At 36.9% G+C, this 21986-nt stretch overlaps 1 protein-coding gene across 16 annotated transcripts in view; it reads left to right on the plus strand.

Moving 5' to 3' along the window:
- Window positions 1-21986, plus strand: part of NCOA1 (nuclear receptor coactivator 1) — a 478179-nt gene that overhangs the window by 430204 nt on the left and 25989 nt on the right. For all 16 annotated transcript variants that reach the window (XM_077152272.1, XM_077152270.1, XM_077152273.1 and 13 more), the window contains 4 exons: window positions 703-871; window positions 3124-3438; window positions 8143-8244; window positions 10124-10526. In XM_077152272.1, coding sequence (XP_077008387.1) covers window positions 703-871; window positions 3124-3438; window positions 8143-8244; window positions 10124-10526 — 989 coding nt within the window. The remainder of the gene's footprint in view (window positions 1-702; window positions 872-3123; window positions 3439-8142; window positions 8245-10123; window positions 10527-21986) is intronic.

A 21986-nucleotide genomic window follows, 5' to 3' on the forward strand; every position in this document is an offset into this window, starting at 1 on the left:
TTCTGTTGCATGTTTCATTTTTTAGTGTGATTTCTTTTATAAGTAGTAATCTTGTCATGTTGTCAGTATGATCCATTAGTCTGAAAGTTAGGTAATATGATTTGACTATTTTCATTATGGTTCAATTATCAACAGTTAATGACATCCATAGAATAAATGAAATAAGTAGAATAAATCTGAATATAGTCTACATGACTTTTTAAGGGGAGAGGGTTTGGCTAATTTTTAGTTTTTGCTTTTGTTAAAAATTCTTTTCCCTTTCATAACTATATTTGATTAATTTTTCAGGCTATTTTTGTAAGCTAGTATGAAGAATCTGGAAACAGTGTTCAGTGATTGACAAAATAATGAAAAATATATTCAGGCTTCATACCAAATGTTCATTTGATTCCTACACATTAAGTATAGAACATTTCATTGCATTAGAGTTGATTGCAGGGCATCTCGAATTTTCTCAAACCAAAATTTTTGGGGGGTACATGAGTGATAGAATTCTTGCCCTCCATACGTGACACCCAGATTCAGTTCTCAGCCCATGCACTCCAGAAAAAAAAATTCAACAAATGGTGCTGCAATAATGAAATTTCACATGGAAAAGAATGAAATGTGATCCCCGCCACACAGCATACAAAATATATATATATATATATATATATATTTCCTATTATCAATCTTGAACTTTCTTATCTTTTCTTCCTGCAGCCAGTGTATTAGTTCACAGTTAGATGAGCTTCTCTGTCCACCAACAACAGTAGAAGGAAGAAATGATGAGAAGGCTCTTCTTGAACAGCTGGTATCCTTCCTCAGTGGCAAAGATGAAACTGAGCTGGCTGAACTAGACAGAGCTCTCGGAATTGATAAACTTGTTCAGGTATTTACCAAAGTTGTCATTCTTTAAATCATGTAGCTCCAGAAAACTATAAAGTGATTATTAAGCAAGATTTTTCAATATTGTTCCCATTATATGTTGGCTATTTTATCATTTACCCCTATATTAGTCAGGGTTTTCCAGGGAAATAGAACCAAGAGGAAATTTATATGTGTGTCTGTTTGTAAATATGAGATTTACTGGAGGAATTGGCTCATGCAGCTTTGGGAATGACAGCCCAAATTATGTAGGGCAGACTACAAGCTGGGACCTCCAGTGGAAGTTTCAGAACCCTACGGAAACCCTGGGAAAAATCCTGGGAAAGTTTCTTCCCAGGAGAAGCTGGCTAGATGAAGTAGAGCAGGGATAGAAGTTCTTTCTGACTGCTGAAGTCATCAGTTCTCCCTTTAAGGCCTTCAGTTGATTGGATGCGACTTCTCTCATTGCTGAAGGCATTCTTTGTTGATTGTAGGTGTAATCAGCCATGTGCAGTCTGACTAATGGTTTAAGTCCAGGAAATAACCTCACAGTAGCAATCAGGCTACTCAAGTTGCTTGCTTGACCAGCAACTGGGTACTATAACTTAGCTAAGTTGACATATGAATTTAACCATCACATGCCATTTTGGAAATTATCAAAATATATAATACCTACATAATGGGGTTTTTAAACAAAAAGTATCATAATAATTCATGAAATTTAAAAATTGGAAAATCATTGCCTTTTACCATCCAGTAGAATCTTGCAAGCTCCAGCTAAAATAGAATCCAAATTTACATCTACACTTCTTATTTTAACAATTAATTTATACTTCACTCCTATTTGTCTTCAACCTGTAAATTTCATTATTTTCCAACTTCCAGGTTAGCATTTTTCAGACTGTGGGGTAATGAAATTAATTAAATGCACCATGGTCAGCATTTTCTTAATAGAATAAAATAGTGTAGAATAGAATGTTTCAGGAGGGCATAGTTTGTAAAACCTGGGAAGTTATGTTTTGTGAAACTCTCTTTCGCTTCACACACATACATGTTTATGCATGTAACAGGTCACAATTTAAGATATATTTCTTACAGTGAGTAATAGTCAAAAGTTTAAAGTTAAAACTCTGTGGCATTCCATGCATCAGCTATGAATTTTTTTTTCAAATAAGATAATTGATCCCTCTTTTAGGAACCTACTTCTCATGGTAAACTACTAAAATGTAGTTTGCTGATTTTTAGGTGCTGCATTAAAATTCTTTTCCAACTTTTTAGCTTCCTTTCCTTGGCTTATGGCCTTTTTTTTAATGCTTAAGTAAGTATCTTTCAACATAAAAGACAAAGCTTGTGGCAAAAATATTTTAACAAAACTTCTTTTTGTATATTCATCATGATCATTTCTTAGAACATTTGCATCAATTCAGAAAAAGAAATAAAAAGAAAACAGAAAAAATTCATTCATACCATAACCCTTACCCCTCCACTTCATTGATCACTAGCATTTCAATCTACTAAATTTGTTTAAACATTTGTTCCCCCTACTATTTATTTATTTTTAATCTATATGTTTTACCCATCTGTTGATAAGGTAGAAAAAGGAGCATCAGACACAAGGTTTTCACAGTCACACAGTCACATTGCAAAAGCTATATCATTAGACAATCATTTTCAAGAAACATGGCTACTGGAACACAGCTCTACATTTTCAGGCAGTTCCCTCCAGCCTCTCCATTACACCTTAGCTAAAAAGGTGGTATTATTTAGTGCTTAAGAATAACCTCCAGGATAACCTCAAGACTCTCTTTGGAATCTCTCAGCTGTTGACACTTTATTTTGTCTCATTTCTCTCTTCCCCCTTTTGGTCGAGAAGGTTTTCTCAATTGCTTGCTGTTGAGTCCCAGCTCATTCTAGGATTTCTATCCCACATTGCCAGGAAGGTCCACACCCCTGGGAGTCATGTCCCACGTAGAGAGGAAGAGGGCATTGAGTTTGCTTGTCATGTTGACTGAGAGAGAGAGGTATGACCTTTATTTTAACCATATTTTCATCTCTTTTGAGATTTTAAACATCTCAGTTAATCTGTTATCAATCTAAAGCAGCTTCCCTAAGCAGTTCCTTTAGGTAGGAAGCTCTTGGAAAGAATGAATTCAGATGAATGTGTTATGATGACAAGTTTTAGAAGTAATTTTGCTCTCAGATCCAAAATTATATGCAGAAACATGTCATTTCTTGGCAGAAATGTATTTGTAAAATGTTTTGGCTTTTTTCTAACAGGGGGGTGGATTAGATGTATTGTCAGAGAGATTTCCACCACAACAAGCAACGCCGCCTCTGATGATGGAGGAAAGACCCAACCTTTACTCCCAGCCTTACTCTTCCCCTTCTCCCACTGCCAGTCTCCCTAGCCCTTTCCAGGGTATGGTTAGGCAAAAACCATCACTAGGAAATATGCCTGTTCAAGTAACACCTCCCCGAGGTGCTTTTTCACCTGGCATGGGCATGCAGCCCAGGCAAGCACTAAACAGACCTCCAGCTGCACCTAATCAACTTCGACTTCAATTACAACAACGTTTACAGGGACAGCAGCAGGTGAGTACTTCTGTTTCGTGGGTAATGCTTTTTAAAGAAAGGCATGCACCACAGTGTCTCGGTAAAAAGAAGGCAGCCCAATTGCTGTAGTAACTATGTTGAGTCCATTCCCAGAACCTTTACAGAAGATTAAGAGAACCATCCTTGATTTGGTCCTAGGATACAGAAAAGGGACCCTAACAAAGTATTTTATGCCCCATAGTTTAAAAACAATCTAATTTTGTTTTTCAAGATTAAAAAAATTTAGAATGAACATCATCTGATTATAAAATTAATGAAGAGAAACAAAGCTTAATTTACAAAGTAGAGCATTAAGAAATAATGCTATGGGCGGGCTACGGTGGCTCAGCAGGCAGGAATGCTTGCCTGTGATGCCAGAGGACCCAGGTTCGATTCCCAGTGCCTGCCCATGTGAAAAAAAAAAAGAAAAGAAATAATACTATGATTGTTGGAAGAAAAATTGGGCTATTTTGATGTTGGGATAATTGAAGTCCAGCAATACTGCTATTTTAGGAGAACAGAGAAAAGGTGAGTTTGGGGGACCTGGGAGTTGTGGGTGAGTTAAATTTCTCTCGTGTAGGTATAATGGCATAAGTATTGAAGATTGTTTAAGCATCAGATATGGAGAGAGTCAAAAGGACTCAAACATTAAATGGTTAAAAGTGTTATCTCTGTGATGTGGGAAAGAAGCTGTAGGTTGTTACTTCTTGTTAATATTTGTAGCAACAAGGAAAGAAAAAATAGATCAACTCAAAGTAGTAAAACAATAGAGAAATATATTTTTTCTCAATCACAATGATCTAAAATAGAGAAAGTTATGGTAGCTCCAGAGACTCAGAGATATAGCAAGGAACTAGATTCTTTCTTATTTTTGCTCTTCTGTATCTCTTGGCATGTCAGTAAAATAGCTGCCATGGTGACACACATATTACATGCAAACAAAACTATATCTAGCAGGAGAAAAGGGACTATTTCTTTCCTATGCATCTCTTTTCAGAAACCAGAAAACTTTTTCCAGAAGGCTTTCTTCCTTTCTCTCTCCCTCCCCCCCACTAAAGAAACAAAGAAAGAATGAAAACCCCACATCTGGCTAGCCAGAATGAGAACTGTGCTACATGTACTTGCTTAAACAGGTGTCAGCAGTGTTTGGCTTCGAGTTCTCAGGGACCCTTTGAGTCTGGTGGTCCCGAATGGTCAGCTGGAAAAAATCCCATTCTGTCATCATGGAAGAAGGGGAGAGTAAATAGCTGTGGCTTAGCAATAATAATACCTGATAAAATCAGTAAATTGAGGTTTATATGTATTATTAAATTGGTGAACTGAGATGGTTCATCTCTCCTTTCTTCTGCTTTAAATTCCATTTAACGATGGGTTTTATATTTTGGATAAATAAATTTGTATCAGTGCAGAAAAAAAAGAGAATACCACCAGTGTACTAAAAAATTTAGTAATTTTGAAATATAGAAAGCAAACATGAGAAAAAAAACAAGTATATCATTTGTAGATAATCTGATTGCTTACATATAAAATCCAAGAGGATCTCCAGAAAACTTAGAACTAATAAAAAAACTCACGTTTTCTAGATAAATGAACAAAAACAAAGATTAATGAAAATCCTTTTTACTAGCCACAATTAATTAGAAAATACAATTTCAAAAGGTAAACACACTGTGTAAAACTTAGAAATGTATAGCTCATAATTGAAAGACATAAAGAAGAGCCAAATTAAAGATATTCATGAATTCAGAGACTCACTATGCTAAAGATGGCAGAAGTTCCAAAATTAATTTATAAATTTAGTGTTTCCAATCGAAGTCTCAACCTGTAATTTGCAGATAGATGCTAAATTTCATTTGGAAGCATGAATATAATCTTGGAGCAGAATGAGGGTGAAACCTGCCCTAGCAATTCTCAAGCTTTACAACAGCTCTTTAGAAATTAAAACCTCATGGAACTGCTATAGGGACAGAGAGCTCTCCCAGATGAAACAATACCGAGACATATATAAAAACCTCCTAGGTGACTGAGGTGGCAATCAGTGAGGAAGGATGGCCTATGTAATAAATACTGGTACATCTGGCTATACATGAGAGGGAAAAAGTAAATTAGATCCTTATCTCATACCATGACCAAAAATAACTTCTAGGTGTTTTAATGACCTGCATGTGAATGAAAGCATCTCTTTGGCATCTTAAGAAAAGACAAATAAGAAAAGGTTGAAGTTTATGCTGAAATTTAAAACTTCTAAGGGAAGCAATACTATAAACAAGGTTAAAAGACAAGCCACACCAAATAAGTCCTGAAACCCAGAGGGGCCAGCCTCTCCAGAACATCACTAGTTCCATTATGAAAAAGTTAAAATCAGTATAGTTCAAATACCCCTAACGATTGAGAAAAAGATCAAAGGAAAAGGAAGAGTTAGAGAAAATAGGACTTAACAAATGAATGTGACAGCTGAATCGTTCTATCAAGAGTCTGTGACCAGCTAGAAAGAAAAACCCAAAATTGTGAAATTGTAACCACACCAAACTCTGAAATCTATTTTATAATTACTTGTTACATGAAATTTATAGCTTTTTTGTATATATGTTATATTTCACAATCAGAAAATGTTTTTTTTAAAAAAAGATAAGCCACTGACTCAGAGAAGATATTTGCAATACCACATAACTGACAAAGGATTCATATCCTGAATATATCGAGCTTGTAATATGGTGTTCATAATATAATTACCTCACTAGATTAATATTTTCTGTTAGTTATGGTCATATCTGCCGCTTGCCCCTTTCCTCTTCACAAACACAGGAGACTGTAAACCTCTCATAGGCAGGGATTTGTCACAGTGCCTGATGATTTGAGAAAAGAAAAAAAGGCATACTCCGATCTACATTTTTTTTTTTTTATGAATTATAAAATCAGTTTAAAAATAGATCTATCACTTCTTGGCCTTTTGGCTAAGATCAAGTATACAAGTAGATCTGATTTTTTGGCGCTAAGTAAATCTCATTGACTGGTATGTGGTACACAAAGAGTAAAAGATTCTAAAATTTTTAATTTGATTATACAGTTGTGAATAATCGCAGCTTGTGGTCAGGGGAAGGAAAGGCATCCTATAAAGCCAGTATAGCTGCACTGGTTGAGACTTTTTAAAAAGAGGAAGAGCTGATGATTCAGAACAAAAACAAATCCTGAAAAATTAACTTAATTTATTTAAACATGTACATGGTCTGTTGAGTTTAAATAATATATAGATTTTGATACTTGAGTCCCTTTGACTTTTAAGCCTATAGTATTGATATCTTTATTTTTGAAACGATTTAGGATGATTTATTCTATTCCGCAGTGCCCAAAAGTTGTCATTTTAATATTAACTTTTCTTTTTTTAGATTTTCTCTCAATTCAGTTTGTTTTCTGATCTAATGCAAGCCTGAGAAAGTGAATGAAACCAGAATTTTTGGCCTGTTTGGGCATGAGTCATTTAATCACTGTTCATAGTTTTTTGAAAAAACTTATAAAAGTTTTAAAGGCTTTTCAACTTACATATAGGGTAATTATGTAAAAATATACTGATTCAAATATATATGTATACTGATTCATTAATAGACTTCATGTAATACAAAAATGTATTAATACATTTCAGTGTATTTTGTGTATGATTTACAAGTAAGTACCATAGCAACATAAAATAGTATTAATACTATTGCTGTTATCTCTCTGAGCAGTTTATTCTTAGCAAATTAACAAGGAAGAAATTTTTTAAGCTGTATATTGTTTAAAGAAATCCCACTTCCAAGGTTACTTGTTTTACAACCAGATAAATTTAAGACAGGCCCATGACCTGATGCCCTAAGCCTGATCTAAACAGCATCTTCAAACTGATGTTCCAAAGAAAGATTGTTTTAGGAGATAAGATATTAATGGTTATACATCAGAAGAACGGGACTTTGATCAAATCAGTTGCAAAGTGCATCCTCTTTTTGAAGATCCACAATGTGCTCTGACCAATTAAAGACTCATAAAATTACTGCAGTAAAGAAGTAATTTCACCTTATGTAACCCATCATTTCCAACACACAATACAGCCCAGCATGCTATTTTCCTGGCACATCTATTAATATCCTGCAGAACAATATTCTTTAGAACACCAATTTGGGAAATGCTGATCTAAAGTAATTACTTCTTCTAGTTAAATAAATAGTCCATTTTCTCAGACCATTTGTTTCTTACATAATTCCCTCCAGCTAATGAAATCACACTGTACTTTTGCCAAATTCGTACCCATCAGACAGGCACCCTCCTGCCTGAAGGCACCCTTTTGAAAAGTACCTCAACTTTTCCAATCATCTTCCAAACGTTTGTAGTATGTGCCTTTGTTCTTAGCTTTTTTATTCACAGTATTTTAAGGCCTAGGGCGATGTATCATCTCTCTCCATTATTGCAATTACCTGAAATATCTAGGATTTTAACATCTTTTTAAAAAAAGAGTGTGTTCTGCTTTCAACTGCTCTGCCATAGTCTTCTACACAGTCAATATTTCATAAATATTGGGAATTGCCAGCCTTTTAGCAAATACATGTGGTAAACAATCTTACTGGACCTGTAATACTAAAACTTATTTAATAATCAATAGTTTGTGATTCTGTAAGGATTATGTTATGTTTGTATGTAGAAATGTGATATCTCATTGTTGCTATTTTTCCCTAGTTGATACACCAAAATCGGCAAGCTCTCTTGAACCAGTTTGCAGCATCTGCTCCTGTCGGCATCAATATGAGATCAGGCATACAGCAGCAGATTACACCTCAGGTAGTGCTGATAGTACTTCTCTAAGCCAAGCAGTATTCCTTAAAGTATTGATTTAATCAAAGTTCCTTAAAGTATTAATTGATCTTTTGAATGGTGTGTAGGTTGACATTTTTTTGTTTTATTTTGTTTTTTGTGGGTTGCTATTTTAATGATGTATATAGTATTGTTTTCTTCTAGAATGATTTCATAATCTACTTGTGATACCTTATTGATATTTGATTGAAAACAGATGGTTCTTTACTTTGTTTTGTCTTATTGTTATTGTTGTTATTGTTATTGGATACCAGATGTCCAAGGAAAGCTCTGACTGAATAGTACCAATAACAAGAAGTCTGAGATATAAAACTGTGTGGATGGTGTCTGAAACCTGATCCAAACCCAGTCACATTGCTGCATCCTACCTTGTTGTCTTTGCTTAGTCTTAGCATTTTGTACCTTTTATTTATTTTAAAGATCCTTGTATATGAACCCAGGGCCACTGGAATTTTACAAAGAAAAAGAATTAGTTAGCTTTCTAAGTAATACCTAGAACTCACTCCCTGTTTTACTTCCAACATACTTTAATAATTTTGCTTCAACCACTAATTTATGTTTCCTTAACTAAGGAAAAATCTGAGAGATGATGGATTTTGGAGAGGGTCCAAACAAAACTCTTCTCTATAAAATGGACCTACATGAATTTGGGGTAAATACAGGAAGCCAGCACTAACCAAAGGGATAAATATTGACAGAAGCTGCTAGTAAGCAGCCGATACTGGCTCACGGGTCCAGAGTTTGGTTGTCTCCATCTTATAAATTATAAACCTCGGTGGTTACCTCATGCAAACATAATTAGATTGTAAGAAAACAAAACTCCGCTTTTGGAATTTGCATAAAGGTAATTTCTACCAGAGATTCATATCACACGCTTTCTTCCAAATTGGACCATATCTAATTGGCAAGTTTAATTTTAATGGAGCTGTATGCTTTAATCAGATCCTCACTATGAATGAAAAATTGACATTTTCTGAAAAAGGGACATGCTGTGTCATTTTGCTTGTTAGACTGAAAAATGATGTCAGCCTAATTTTACCATTTCTTATCCAAATATATTATAGCTATTGAACTACTTACTCTAATGCCTAAAATAGTGTTTCACTGCAATATGGTATAGCTATTTGCATTTATTATTTTATTTCTAATTAATTTTTTTCTTGTTAAGTGATAATTGGTTTGGCATTGGAGCATTTCTGAATCTTCATTTTTTAATGTATTTGTAGGTTTTTCTGATCGCACAAGTGATGCATGTTCATTTCAGACAATTTAGAAAGTATAGAAAAGCATAGTGAAGAAAATTAAAATCACCTATCATTGTATTTTATTCATGTAAATTAAATAGAAAAATGATCTCAGTGAGAAAGGGAGAAACTTAAGTTTCTCCGTATTAGAAACCATAAAGTTTTAGAAATAGGGAAAAAAAACAAACTAATATCAGATAAAATAGAAGTCATTAAGCACATTTTCTTTCTCTTCCTCATGGTTTTCATGTTTCTCATAACAATTTTAAAGGACTAAATTATAACGCTAATGAAAACATAACTTTCTTCGACTTTTCTCAAAGAGTTCTGTGTGACTTTTAATTGGGAATTTGCATTTAACCTGCTCTAAAGGTCAGATATTGTTTAAGTGTTTCTCAACACTATAAGCTATAAAATGTACATAATCTTCTGTTTTGTGATTATTACTTAAGAAGTTTTCTTCCTTTTCTGTTTTAGTTTCCCTTGTACATTGATAATTGCTACATAATCTGTTGACCAAAGATACTAGGCTTTATCCCATAAGTTTTTCATGATAGGTTATGATTATAACTTTAATAAATGAGAGTTTTTCTCTCTTGCAGCCACCACTGAATGCCCAAATGCTGGCCCAGCGCCAGCGTGAGTTGTACAGTCAACAGCACCGACAGAGGCAGCTAATACAGCAGCAGAGAGCCATGCTCATGAGGCAACAAAGCTTTGGGAACAACCTTCCTCCCTCATCTGGACTGCCAGTTCAGATGGGAACCCCCCGTCTTCCTCAGGGTGCTCCACAGCAATTCCCCTACCCACCAAACTATGGTTCAAATCCCGGAACCCCCCCTGCTTCTACCAGCCCGTTTTCACAACTGGCAGCAAATCCAGAGGCATCGTTGGCCAACCGCAACAGCATGGTGAACAGAGGCATGGCAGCCAACATGGGAGGACAGTTTGGCACTGGAATCAGTCCTCAGATGCAGCAGAACGTCTTCCAGTATCCAGGAGCAGGTAGGAGGATCACAACTATGTTGACTGTATAAAGTAATACATGCAGCACAGGTCTCTCTCTATATATATTTAAGTTCCCTGACATTGAGGCCATGTGCCGCAGAGGAAAAGTACTGGCCTGGGAGTCAGGAGCTCCAGGCTCCAGAGTTGGCTGTTGCCATTAAATGGTCGAACAGGTTGAGGCTTATCTCTCCCAGACCTGAGAGGATTAAACTAAAGGACCCAGAAGGGCCCATCTAATTCTAAAATGTTACCATTCTGTACACAAAGCACAGCCTCTTATTTTCTACTTTCCTCTCATGGATCCCTATGAGACACTAATGAAAATCCTCCCCAGATGGTAGGCTTATATACATTCAAACAAAAATTTTCCTACAGTTTTTTCAGTGTCTTGGAGATTCTGTTTTTGATAGTCCACATTAGGATAATCAGTCTTCAAAAAGAATGGTATCTCAGACTTCTCTTTGGTTTCACTAATCTTAACTGCTAAGGTTGTAATTCCTCAGCAATATCAGTCAACTTTCTTGCTTCCAAAATTTTTTTTTTAATCTTTCACCTGCACTCTCTTCCGTTTTCTTTGTCTTAGGTGATACCTTTTTTTTTTTTTTAATTCCTTTGCTATCATTCTGTAGAGCTTCTAATAGATGGAGGTGAGAAAGCATATTGTGCATAATGAAACTTTTATGCTAAGTTAATGGCCCATTATTGAAAAAAAAAGAAACAAATCTCTGGATTGGATAAATGAAACAAAAACTAAATTTTCAGACTGCTTAAAGATGAATTTCAATGAGGAAGCTGCTTTTAGAACTGAAATAAAAATTTGAAGTTGTATAAAGATTTTTGACATGGCAATATGCTTATCAACTTTGACAGCCAAATCAATTTAGAGTTTTCATTCTGATGGCAACAAGTGCTAAAATCCTTTTACTATTAAAATAAGTACCTATGGAGACTTCTATCAAAAGAGCATCAGAATTCTCTAAGACATTTTCATCAAAATTATGCCACATCGGTTCTTTTGTCTTTGAGAGGATGCAGTCTTCTTTGGCTGGTTTCTATCACAGACATAATGGGTATGAGCAAGAAAATTATTATAAATCCGTATTTTAATTATAAGGTCTGTACAGGAATGGCTTTCAAAAGTGTTCTGTTTTTATGTGTCTTAAGATTTCTGTATGCAAAGAATTTAACAAGGCTTTTTTACTTAACTCTAGCCTGCAGAAGCACTTTCTACAACATTTAGAAGATTTATATAGTTAACTGTTTCCTAGACCCTCTCCTAAAATGACAGGTTGACCAGAATAGCATCATTCACGATATTGATTGCAGAGTCTTAAATCAAAAGATTTATATCATTTATTGAGAAAGAAAAGAACTAACTACAACTAAGCCAAACCAATAAAATCCTGATCAACTACTCTAAGGGTTGGTGGTTTTTTATCACTTAAAAAAAAAATAGTACTTCTATCACATTTCAGTCATGCACATTAAAATCTGTTCTCTGGAAAGCCAAAACAGGAAAACTTCATATCCTGCTCCCATTCCTTGACAAAGCCACTTGAAAAAGCAGTGCTTCAAAACCCTGATTCTAATGAAGTTGACAGGCTTTCTTTCCAAATTATGGGTCTAGTCTTTGATCTATTATATGCTACAAACAACACAGTAAATTGAGATAATGGATGGAGTTTCCTTCTTCACCAAGCAGAATGATCATATGTGTCTCCACCCATCATAAGTGCTCTATCTGGTACCTGGATTTTTCTTCCAGCCCAACTTTCAATTTTGTAAAATAATAACTTTTCTTTAATAAAGTCAGCATCCATATTTCCAACAAAACCCACAGGCTAGGTATAGTGGACAGAGCACTAGTTTCTTCAAGTTACATACTGAAAGGAAATGGCAAAGCTATTAGTTCTTCCATGAACTGCTTCAAAATAATAGAGGAAAAACTGTTAGTTTTTCTGGACAGTTTAAGAACATTTAAAAATGCAGTGCTTGGTGATAGGGGGCAAGATGGTGACTTAGTGAGGTGTGGAATTTAGTTTGTCCTCCAGAGCAGCTAGTAAATAGCCAGGAACAGTACAGAACAACTGCTAGGGGAACATTAGTGACTGGACACACAGCAAACACTAGTTTGGACCAGGTGGACCAGCTGAGATCCCACACAGAACTGTAAGTCCCCCAAGCCAGGAGGCCTGTGCCCCTCCCCCATGGGCTTGGCAGGTTGGTTCCCTAAGGGGAAAGGAAACAGACTTTACCAGCAGCAAGGGCTTAGTTCAACCAAACTCCAGTTACAGAATTAACGAAATCTGACTATTGAAAATAGTCCCCCAGCACAGATAAACCTGAAATAAGCACTAAAGGTGCTATGAGTTTTGCCCCCCACAGAGAAGGGTGGAACTGCCTAGAAGGGGGTGGGGACAAGCCTTTTGAGTCAGAAAACACAACATGCTGGAAAAAGGACTGGACTCCAGGAAAAGGAGGCACATAGAACCTGGAGATACATAGAGCCACTAGCTGACTTAAGCTCTTGATCAATAAACCCAAGGAGCAAAGACTTTTTTTTTGCTTGTTTCTGCTCCTTAACAGCTCCTTAGATAGAACTGGAAGCATTCTCAGGCTCCAGCACTGCCCCAGGCAAGGGGGGAATTAAACTTTTCTGACATAGAAAGTAACTACTCCGGTGAAAGGAGTTAATTCCCTAAAGAGTGTATCTTCCCCAAGAGAAAAGTGGGGCCCAACTCGAGTGGAATCCCTCCTTCAAGGAATTCAGGCTCCAGGGACTGGAAAACTGAAGCAATTATAGCCATCCTACCATCTCACCTCTGTCTCAGCCACAGCCATGGCAGGGAGAGTCTGCTGAAGTTAAAGGCACCACATCACTTTTCGCTAGTGGGAAGCCACAGGCAGATAAGTACTACATGCTAGGCATGATAGGAAAACCACAGAGTCTAGAAGTTTCATAGGAAAGGCTGTCAACCTGCTGGGTCTCACCCTCAGGGAAAACTAATTCTAGCTACACTTTCCTGCTGAGGCATAGGCCTGTCTGGTTGGGGATAATCTGAATGGGGACTGTATTATATGAGGAAACCCTCCTCAAAAAAAAAAAAGGCTCCTTATAGGGCAAGAAACAGAAAAACAAGAACTGAAAAATTCTCATCAGTTTAACAGAACATATACTAGGGGTCTAGAATAAGTTGAACTGAATGTCAAAGAACAGGTAGGGAACAAAGTCATTCAGCAAGAAATCTTGGGTAAAAGAATGAAAACAACCTCCAGAATAAAGTAATTAAGGAAATCAAATACCTAGACACCAGCAAAAAGTAATAACTCATACTAGGAAAATCAAAGATGTGACCCAGTTAAAGGAACAAACCAACACTTCAAATGAGACACAGGAGTTGAAACAACTAATTCAGGATGTTCAAACAGACATGGAAAAATCTCATAAAAATCAAATCATCAAGTTGAGGGAGGATATAAAGAAGACATTGAGCAAACAAAAAGAACTCGAAAATTTGAGAAAACAGAACTTATGGGACTGAAAGGCACAATAGAAGAGATGAAAAAACAATGGAAATATACAAGAATAGATTTGAAGAGGCAGAAGAAAGGATTAGTGAGCTAGAGGACTGGACATCTGAAATCCCACACACTAAAGAAAATTTAGGGAAAAGAATGGAAAAATACGAGCAGGGTGTGCCAGAATGTATGTGTTGTGGGTCTCAAAAAAGAAAAGTCCAGAACCAGATAGCATCACTTGTGAATTCTAACAAGCATTCAAGAAAGAATTAGTGCCAATCCTGCTCAAACTCTTCAAAAAAAATTGAAGAGGGAAAGCTACCTAACTAGTTCTATAAAGCCACTGTCACCCTAATACCAAAGCCAGACAAGGATACTACAAGGAAAGAAAATTACAAACGAATCTCTCTAATGAATATAGATGCAAAAATACTCAACAAAATGCTTGCAAATCAAATGCAGCAGCACATTTAAGGAATGATGCACCATAGCCAAGTGGGATTTATTCCAGGTATGCAAGGATGGTTCAACATAAGGAAGTCAATTAATGTATTGCACCCATGTGGAAGGGTTGAGTGTGTGCCCCAGAAATGGAAGAGAGCCCAGGGGTGGCCCTGATGCCTGGAGAGAGTGGAGCCCAGAGGTGGTCTCTTCGATGTTCCCCAAGGTTGATTTGGAAAGAGGCTGGCCACTGCATATAGGCCCTTGGAAGGGGTGTGTTCTAGTTTGCTAGCTGCCGGAATGCAACACACCAGAGACGGATTGGCTTTTAATAAAAGGGGATTTATTTTGTTGGTTCTTCAGAGGAAAGGCAGCTAACTTTCCACTGAGGTTCTTTCTTACGTGGAAGGCACAAAATGGTCTCTGCTGGTCTTCTCTCCAGGCCCCTGGGTTCCAACAACTTTCCCCGGGGTGATTTCTTTCTCCATCTCCAAGGGCCCGGGCTGAGCTGCAAGTGCTGAGATGAGGAATGCCAAGCTGCTGGACTGTGCTACATTGCGTTCTCTCATTTAAGCACAAGCCAATTAAGTTAAACGTCACTCATTGCAGCAGACACGCCTCCTAGCCGACTGCGGATGTAATTAGCAACAGATGAGATTCACCTACCGTTCGTTGGCTTATGTCCGCAGCAACAAGATTAGGTATGCTCACCTGGCCAAGTTGACAACTGAATCTAACTAACACAGGGTGGGACTGCCACTTTCTACAGCCGAAGGATAAATGACTTTCAGACTTTGAAATCCAATGGTGTTTGCCTGCAAGTTTTCCTTTCAGTTTCTCCCTATGGATCTGGTGTTTATCCTCCTTTGCATATTGGCATCAGATAACTTGTTTTGAGATTCACAGGCCCACAGCAAGAAGAGAAGTTTTTGCACCTGTTTAAAGTGATGCTTGAAGTTGCCAAGTTGACAAGGGATGGACATCTGTTAGTTAGATTCACTTGTCAACTTGGCCAGGTGAGCATACCTAGTCTTGTTGCTGCAGACATAAGCCAATGGTATGTGAACCTCATCTGTTGCTAATTACATCTGCATCTGCACTCGGCTAGGAGGTGTGTCTGCTGCAATGAGTGACGTTTGACTTAATTGGCTGGTGCTTAAATGAGAGAGGGCAATGTAGCACAGCTAAGCAGCTCGGCATTCCTCATCTCAGCACTTGCAGCTCAGCCCAGGCCTTTGGAGATGCAGAAAGAAGTCACCCCGGGGAAAGTTGTTGGAATCCAGGGGCCTGGAGAGAAGACCAGTAGAGACCATCCTGTGCCTTCCACAGCTGCTTACCTGTGCTAGTTGCAATCTCTCATTTAAGCGTCACTCATTGCAGCAGACATGCCTCCTAGCTGACTGCAGATGTAATTAGCAACAGATGAGGTTCACGTACCATTGGCTTATGTCTGCAGCAACAAGACTAGGTATGCTTACCTGGCCAAGTTGACAAGTGAATCTAACTAACAGATGTCCACCCCTTGTCAATTTGGCAACTTCAAGCATCACCTTAAACAGGTGCAAAAACTTCTCTTCTGCTAAATATCCAAGTTCATGGCTTTTAAAATCTGCCTTCCAGCCAAAGCCACTAGTCAATTTTGCCAGATTATCTGCCATTTTTAAACAAGGCTCGTCTTCCTTCCAGCCTACAATAATATGTACCTCATCTCTGTCTAAAGCCTGGTCAGAGGTATCTTTAGAGTCCACATTTCTACCAACAGTGTCTTCAAAACGTTCTAGGCCTTCTCTATCAAGCTTCTCACAACTCCTCCAGATTCTTCCCTTTATCCATTTTAAAAGCCGTTCCAACATGTTTGAAATCTAATGAACTTTGCCCTGCAGGTTTTCAAAACTGTATGGGTCTGGTGACCCCTGTGTTCCTTCCTCCCTATGGAAATGTGTATATATTTCCCTTGTATGTTGGCAGCAAATAACTTGTTATGAGTTTTCAAAGGTCCAGAGCAAATGGAGAGAATTTTGCCTTAGGACAGACCATGCCTGTAACTGACTTGATGAGATCTTACAGTCTCTAATTTTGTACTTCATTGTATTGCTACTGAAAGGTTTAAGGATTTCTGATATTGTTATGAAATTAATGTATTTTGTATATGGGAAAAACATGTATTTTTTAGGGGCCAGAGGGTGGAATGTGCTGGTTTGAAAGGAAGTATGCCCCCTAAGAAAAGCCATGTTTTAATATAAATCCCATTTCATAAAGGTAGAATAATCTCTATTCAATACTGTATGTTTGAAACTGTAATGAGATCATCTCCCTGGATGATGTGATTTAGTCATGGTTGTTAAACTGGATTAGGGGACGACATGTCTCCATCCATTTGGGTGGGTCTTGATTGGTTTATTGGAGTCCTAAAGAAGAGGAAATATTTTGGAGAATGAGAGATTCAGAGAGAGCAACACTATGAAGCAGAGTCCACCAGTCAGCGACCTTTGGAGATGAAGAAGGAAAATGCCTCCTAGGGAGCTTCATGAAACCGGAAGCCAGGAGAGAAAGCTAGCAGATGACACCGTATTCGCCATGTGCTCTTCCAGCTGAGAGAGAAGCCCTGACTGTGTTCGCCATGTCCCTTCTCACTTGAGAGAGAAACCCTGAACTTCATCGGCCTTCTTGAACCAAGGTATCTTTCCCTGGATGATGCCTTTGATTGGACATTTCTATAGACTTGTTGTAATTGGGACATTTTCTTGGCCTTAGAACTGTAAGCCAGCAACTCATTAAATTCCCCCTTGTTAAAAGCCATTCCGTTTCTGGTATATTGCATTCCGGCAGCTAGCAAACTAGAACATGCACCATATCAACAAATCAAGGCAGAAGAACCAGATGATCATCTCAGTTGACGCAGAAAAGTCATTTGACGAAATTCAGCATCCTTTCTTGTTGGACCCACTTCAAAAGATAGGAATAGAAGAGAACTTCCTCAACATGATAAAGGGAACATATGAAAAACCCACAGCTAAGATCATCCTCGATGGGAAAAGATTGAAAGCTCTCCCTCTAAGATCCGGCATCATGGGACTGAGAAAGTCTTGACCAAAAGGGAGAAGAGAGAAAAGAGACAAAGTAAAGTTTCAGTGGCTGAGAGATTTCAAACAGAGTGGTAATGAATACAGAACTATGTGATGACATTGTGAGCCATTGTTTGTACACCAGGTATGGAATGTATGTGTGTGAAGATTTCTCAATAAAAACATTTTTAAAATAAATTTTAAAAAAAGGAGAAATGAGACAAAGTTTCAGTAGCTGAGAGATTTCAAATAGTTGAGAGGTTATCCTGGAGGTTATTCTTATGCATTATATACTTACCCCTTTTTAGTTTATGGTGTATTGGAGTGGCTGGAGGGAAATACTTGAAACCATTGAGCTGTGTTCCAGTCACCTTGATTCTTGATGACAATTAGATGAAGATATAATTTACAATATGACTGTGGGATTGTGTCTGTTGCTCCTTTTATCCAGAGTATGGATGGATGAGTAAGAAAATATGGATAAAAAATGTAGGGGCAGGGTGGGCAACAGTGGCTCAGTGGGAGAGTTCTCAACTGACATACTGGAGACCTGGATTCACTTGCCAGTGCCTGCCCATGTAAAAAAAGAAGAAAAAAAAAATACTGGGGGGGACAAAGGGTAAAATAAATTGGGTAGATTGTAATACTAGTGGTCAATGAAAGGGAGTGATAAGGGGTATGGGATATATGAGATTTTTCTTTTTTCTTTTTATTTCTTTTTCTGGAATGATAACAGATGTTTAAAAAAAAATCACGGTGATGAATACACAACTATGTGATGATATTGTGAGCCATTGATTATACACCATATATGGAATTTATGTGTGTGAAGATTTATCAATAAAAATACTTTTTAAAAAAAAACTATTGAGAAAAAAAAAGAATGCAACATCAGATTTCCAAAAAAAAATGCAACGTTTAAATTTTTTCCACTGCTCTAAGCCAAAAACCTGTTTCAACATGATCAACGCAGAATGCAAGACTGTGTTTTGTGTTGCTGCAAATAAAAGCTCTGAAAAGGATCCAACACTTTCAAATTAAGCCTTCTCCAAAAAATAAAATAAATTGTTTATTGAATGTTAAAGAATCCAGATAGAAAGAACCCTTTAGCCTTTTTGATTTTATGCTTCCATTGCCAAGAAATTTGTCACTAAATAGTACTAAGGTATTTGTGTCCCAGCATGCTTCAAGGATTGGCAAACTGTGGTCCACCAGCTAATCTGGCCCATTGCCTGTTATTGTAAATAAAGATTTATTGGAATACCGCCATGCTCATTTGTTTACATATTGCTGTGTCCAGCTTCACACTACGAGGCGAAGAGACTTTATGCTACAGAGACCTTATGGCCTGCAAAATCTAAAATATTTACTATCTGGCACTCTACCTGTGTTAACCAAACACAGTAAAGCCAAAGTTGAATACATTAGCTTACTTTATATTTTTTGTTTTGGCATCTTTCTGCTTAATATAGACCCAGAATAAATGAAGGAAAATGTGTGTTTCTTTTATAACCAGACTGTGTTTTCTTTTATTTCTGAAACCAGAAAACTCTTTTGGACTATTATGTCATAATGATGAGTACACAAGAACAGAATTAGATATTTTTAAGCATTGTTTCATACAAAGGCAGTATTCAGAGTAAACCTTAAGGAAATCTTTTACAAAATGTTTACCCACTTTATTGATGCCTTGAAGCATACATCCAGAGACCACTTTTCTATATAATAACACCCTCTCACCCACTTCTCCTGCGTTATGTCATATATTCCTCTGGCTTCAGTAACCTCTACATGCTAGTGACTTCATTCTCCATCCATTCCTAAACCAGATCTCTGAGCTCATGTGTGTAGCTGCTGACTGGGCAGAGAAACTTAATGTTCCACCAGCACCCCAAATTCAGCCTAGACTCATCTGCTGCACTTCTCTCTCCATGTCTCAGTGTTCCAACTATAACAAGCTTCTTAAGCTCTGAGAAAGAGCATAGAGCTTGCTCTCTTTCACTTCTAGACCTTTGTGCCTCCTGTACCTTCCGCCTGAAATTCCTTCCCTAACCCATCTCATTCCTGTTTCTTCCTCATCTCAGAGCTGTCTCCTCTAGGAAGCCTTCCCTGACACTCCCATTCATAAACACTCACCACCTTATAACCACTTGTCAGGCTGTCTTTCTTTTTTAAATAGCAAGCTCTTTGAGCAAAATGTGGCCTTTTTAATCTTTGTTTCTTAAATGATTAATGCAAGGGTTTGGCAGAGAGTAGATTTTCAGTGAAGGTTTGGGAAAATAAACAAATGGTGGTATGAACCATAATTCCACCTGCTCAACCATTTGGCCGTGATACTAGTTATGGCCCAGCAGGAAGACTTAAAATAATGTAGGCAAAGATACAATTATAGAATTCTTTAACTGGAAGGCGTTAAATCATCTGGCTGAGAAATCCAAGGTCCAGTATGGTGGTGGAACTGGCACCAGAACTCTTCAGTTTACTACCCATGGGTTTGTTCTTTCTGCTAAAACCAGGTCATCTGATAAAAAAGACATTAGTGGTTAGAATGTGAAATGAGGCCAGAAAAAAATATCAAAACATCCTAGTGTACTTAAAATTTCTTATTGCTTATTATTTAACCCCATAGAGTATGTCCATAATAGCTTCATTAATATGCTTTTCCTGAAAGAAATTGTTTCATCATAAATGAAGTTAAAAAGTCATTAAGTGGGAGTGCAAGGGTAGTTTAGTGATAGAATTCTCGCCTAACATGCAGGAGACCTAGGTTCGATTCTTGGTCCATGCACTTCCCAAAAAACAAACAAAAATTCAACAAATGGTGCTAAAATAACAGGATACTCACATAGGAAAATAATGAAATGTGACCCCATCATACAGCATACAAAAAAAACCTCATTAAGTAACAGACAAGTATTTTTGAAGCATAATAACAAACCTAGTTAAAATTTAAAATGTGGAATTAGTGCAAAGACAATCTACATAGAAATGAAGATGTTGAGGGAAAAAACACCCTCTAGAATCATAAATAAAATGAAAAAAAAAACAAGAATATTTCTCCAAATATTCTGCCTAAATTATTTTCCAGAGGTTAAGTCAGATACAGAGGAAACAGCAAAGAGAAAGTACATAGCATTCTTTACATACTTTATTTATTTTTAAACATTTTTTGTTGTGAAATATAACATATATACAAAAAAAGCAATAAATTAAAAAGTATATTTTAACAAATAGTTATAGAACAGATTATGGGTTCTATCTGTTATAACCCATAAACATGGGTTCCACAATTTCAGGTTTTTCCTCCTAAGCGCTCCAAGACAATGAAGACTAAAAGACATATCAGTATAACAGTTCAGCAGTCATACTCATTTGTTAAATCCTGTTTTCTCTGTCATAGCTCTTCCTTCTCCTTTGATTCTTCTCCCAATCTTTAGGGATATTTCGCCTGTGCCCTTCTAACTTTTACATGTCAAAAAGGGGTGTCGACAATATGGGATGGGGGATAGAACTAGTTGATGTTCTTGGAGAGGTTGGCCCCTCTGCATTTCAGGACTTATCTTGCTTGGGATCTGTCTGGAGGTTATAGGTTTCTGGAAAATAAGATTAGTGCATGAAATCTTTATAACGTCTCAGATAGAACCTTATGTATTCTTTAGGGTTAACAGGAATGATGTTGGTTGGGGTTTGGCAAACCATGACAATTAGCAATGTTTATATACTTTATTTTTTTAAATGTAGTAAAAAAATTAGAAGCATAGAAAGTTTACAGTTGGCTCAAATTTCACAGAAAATTAAAAATGTTTAATTTTTAGTATTAAATATTAATATGGCCTGCAAAAAAAAAAATGAGTATATTAACTCCGTTTCTTGACAGATGAACCAAACAGAAAAGTCACACTAACACTAACAGAGCACAGTAAAAATATTATACAGGCAAATACAGTGTGTTTACAGAGAGATGTTAAAACAGAAACATGGTTGTGATATAATGATAAGGGAAAGAAGCAGGTCACACAGTTATACTACCTTTTACAAAGAAAGATCTGAAGAAATTTTACTAAATTATGGGCAAATTATGACATTCTTTTTTTGCACCTTTATACTTTTATCTGCCTCAAGAGTACTTAACAGTGATGTATTTTATCATGAAAAAAAGAAGAGTAGAAAGTACTGGTATAACCAAAAACAAATAGAAAGAAACCCATTTTTATAATATTAAATTCTCATGGACTTTCCACTTTTGGAAGTAATAAGGTCCAGATTTACCTTCCCATCTGAAACAAACAGAAAGAACAGACAAAGTACATTGTACGACAGTTTACAAAAGTTTCTAGACCATGTTGCTAGGAAGGGGAATCCAAGAGGAACCAAGTGGTTTCTGAATCGAGCAGATGGAACTGGGAGTGTGGGAAAACCGAGGCAGCTGGAG

The sequence above is a fragment of the Tamandua tetradactyla genome, chromosome 3 (assembly GCF_023851605.1).
Source record: "Tamandua tetradactyla isolate mTamTet1 chromosome 3, mTamTet1.pri, whole genome shotgun sequence".
NCBI classification, from domain to species: Eukaryota; Metazoa; Chordata; class Mammalia; order Pilosa; family Myrmecophagidae; genus Tamandua; species Tamandua tetradactyla.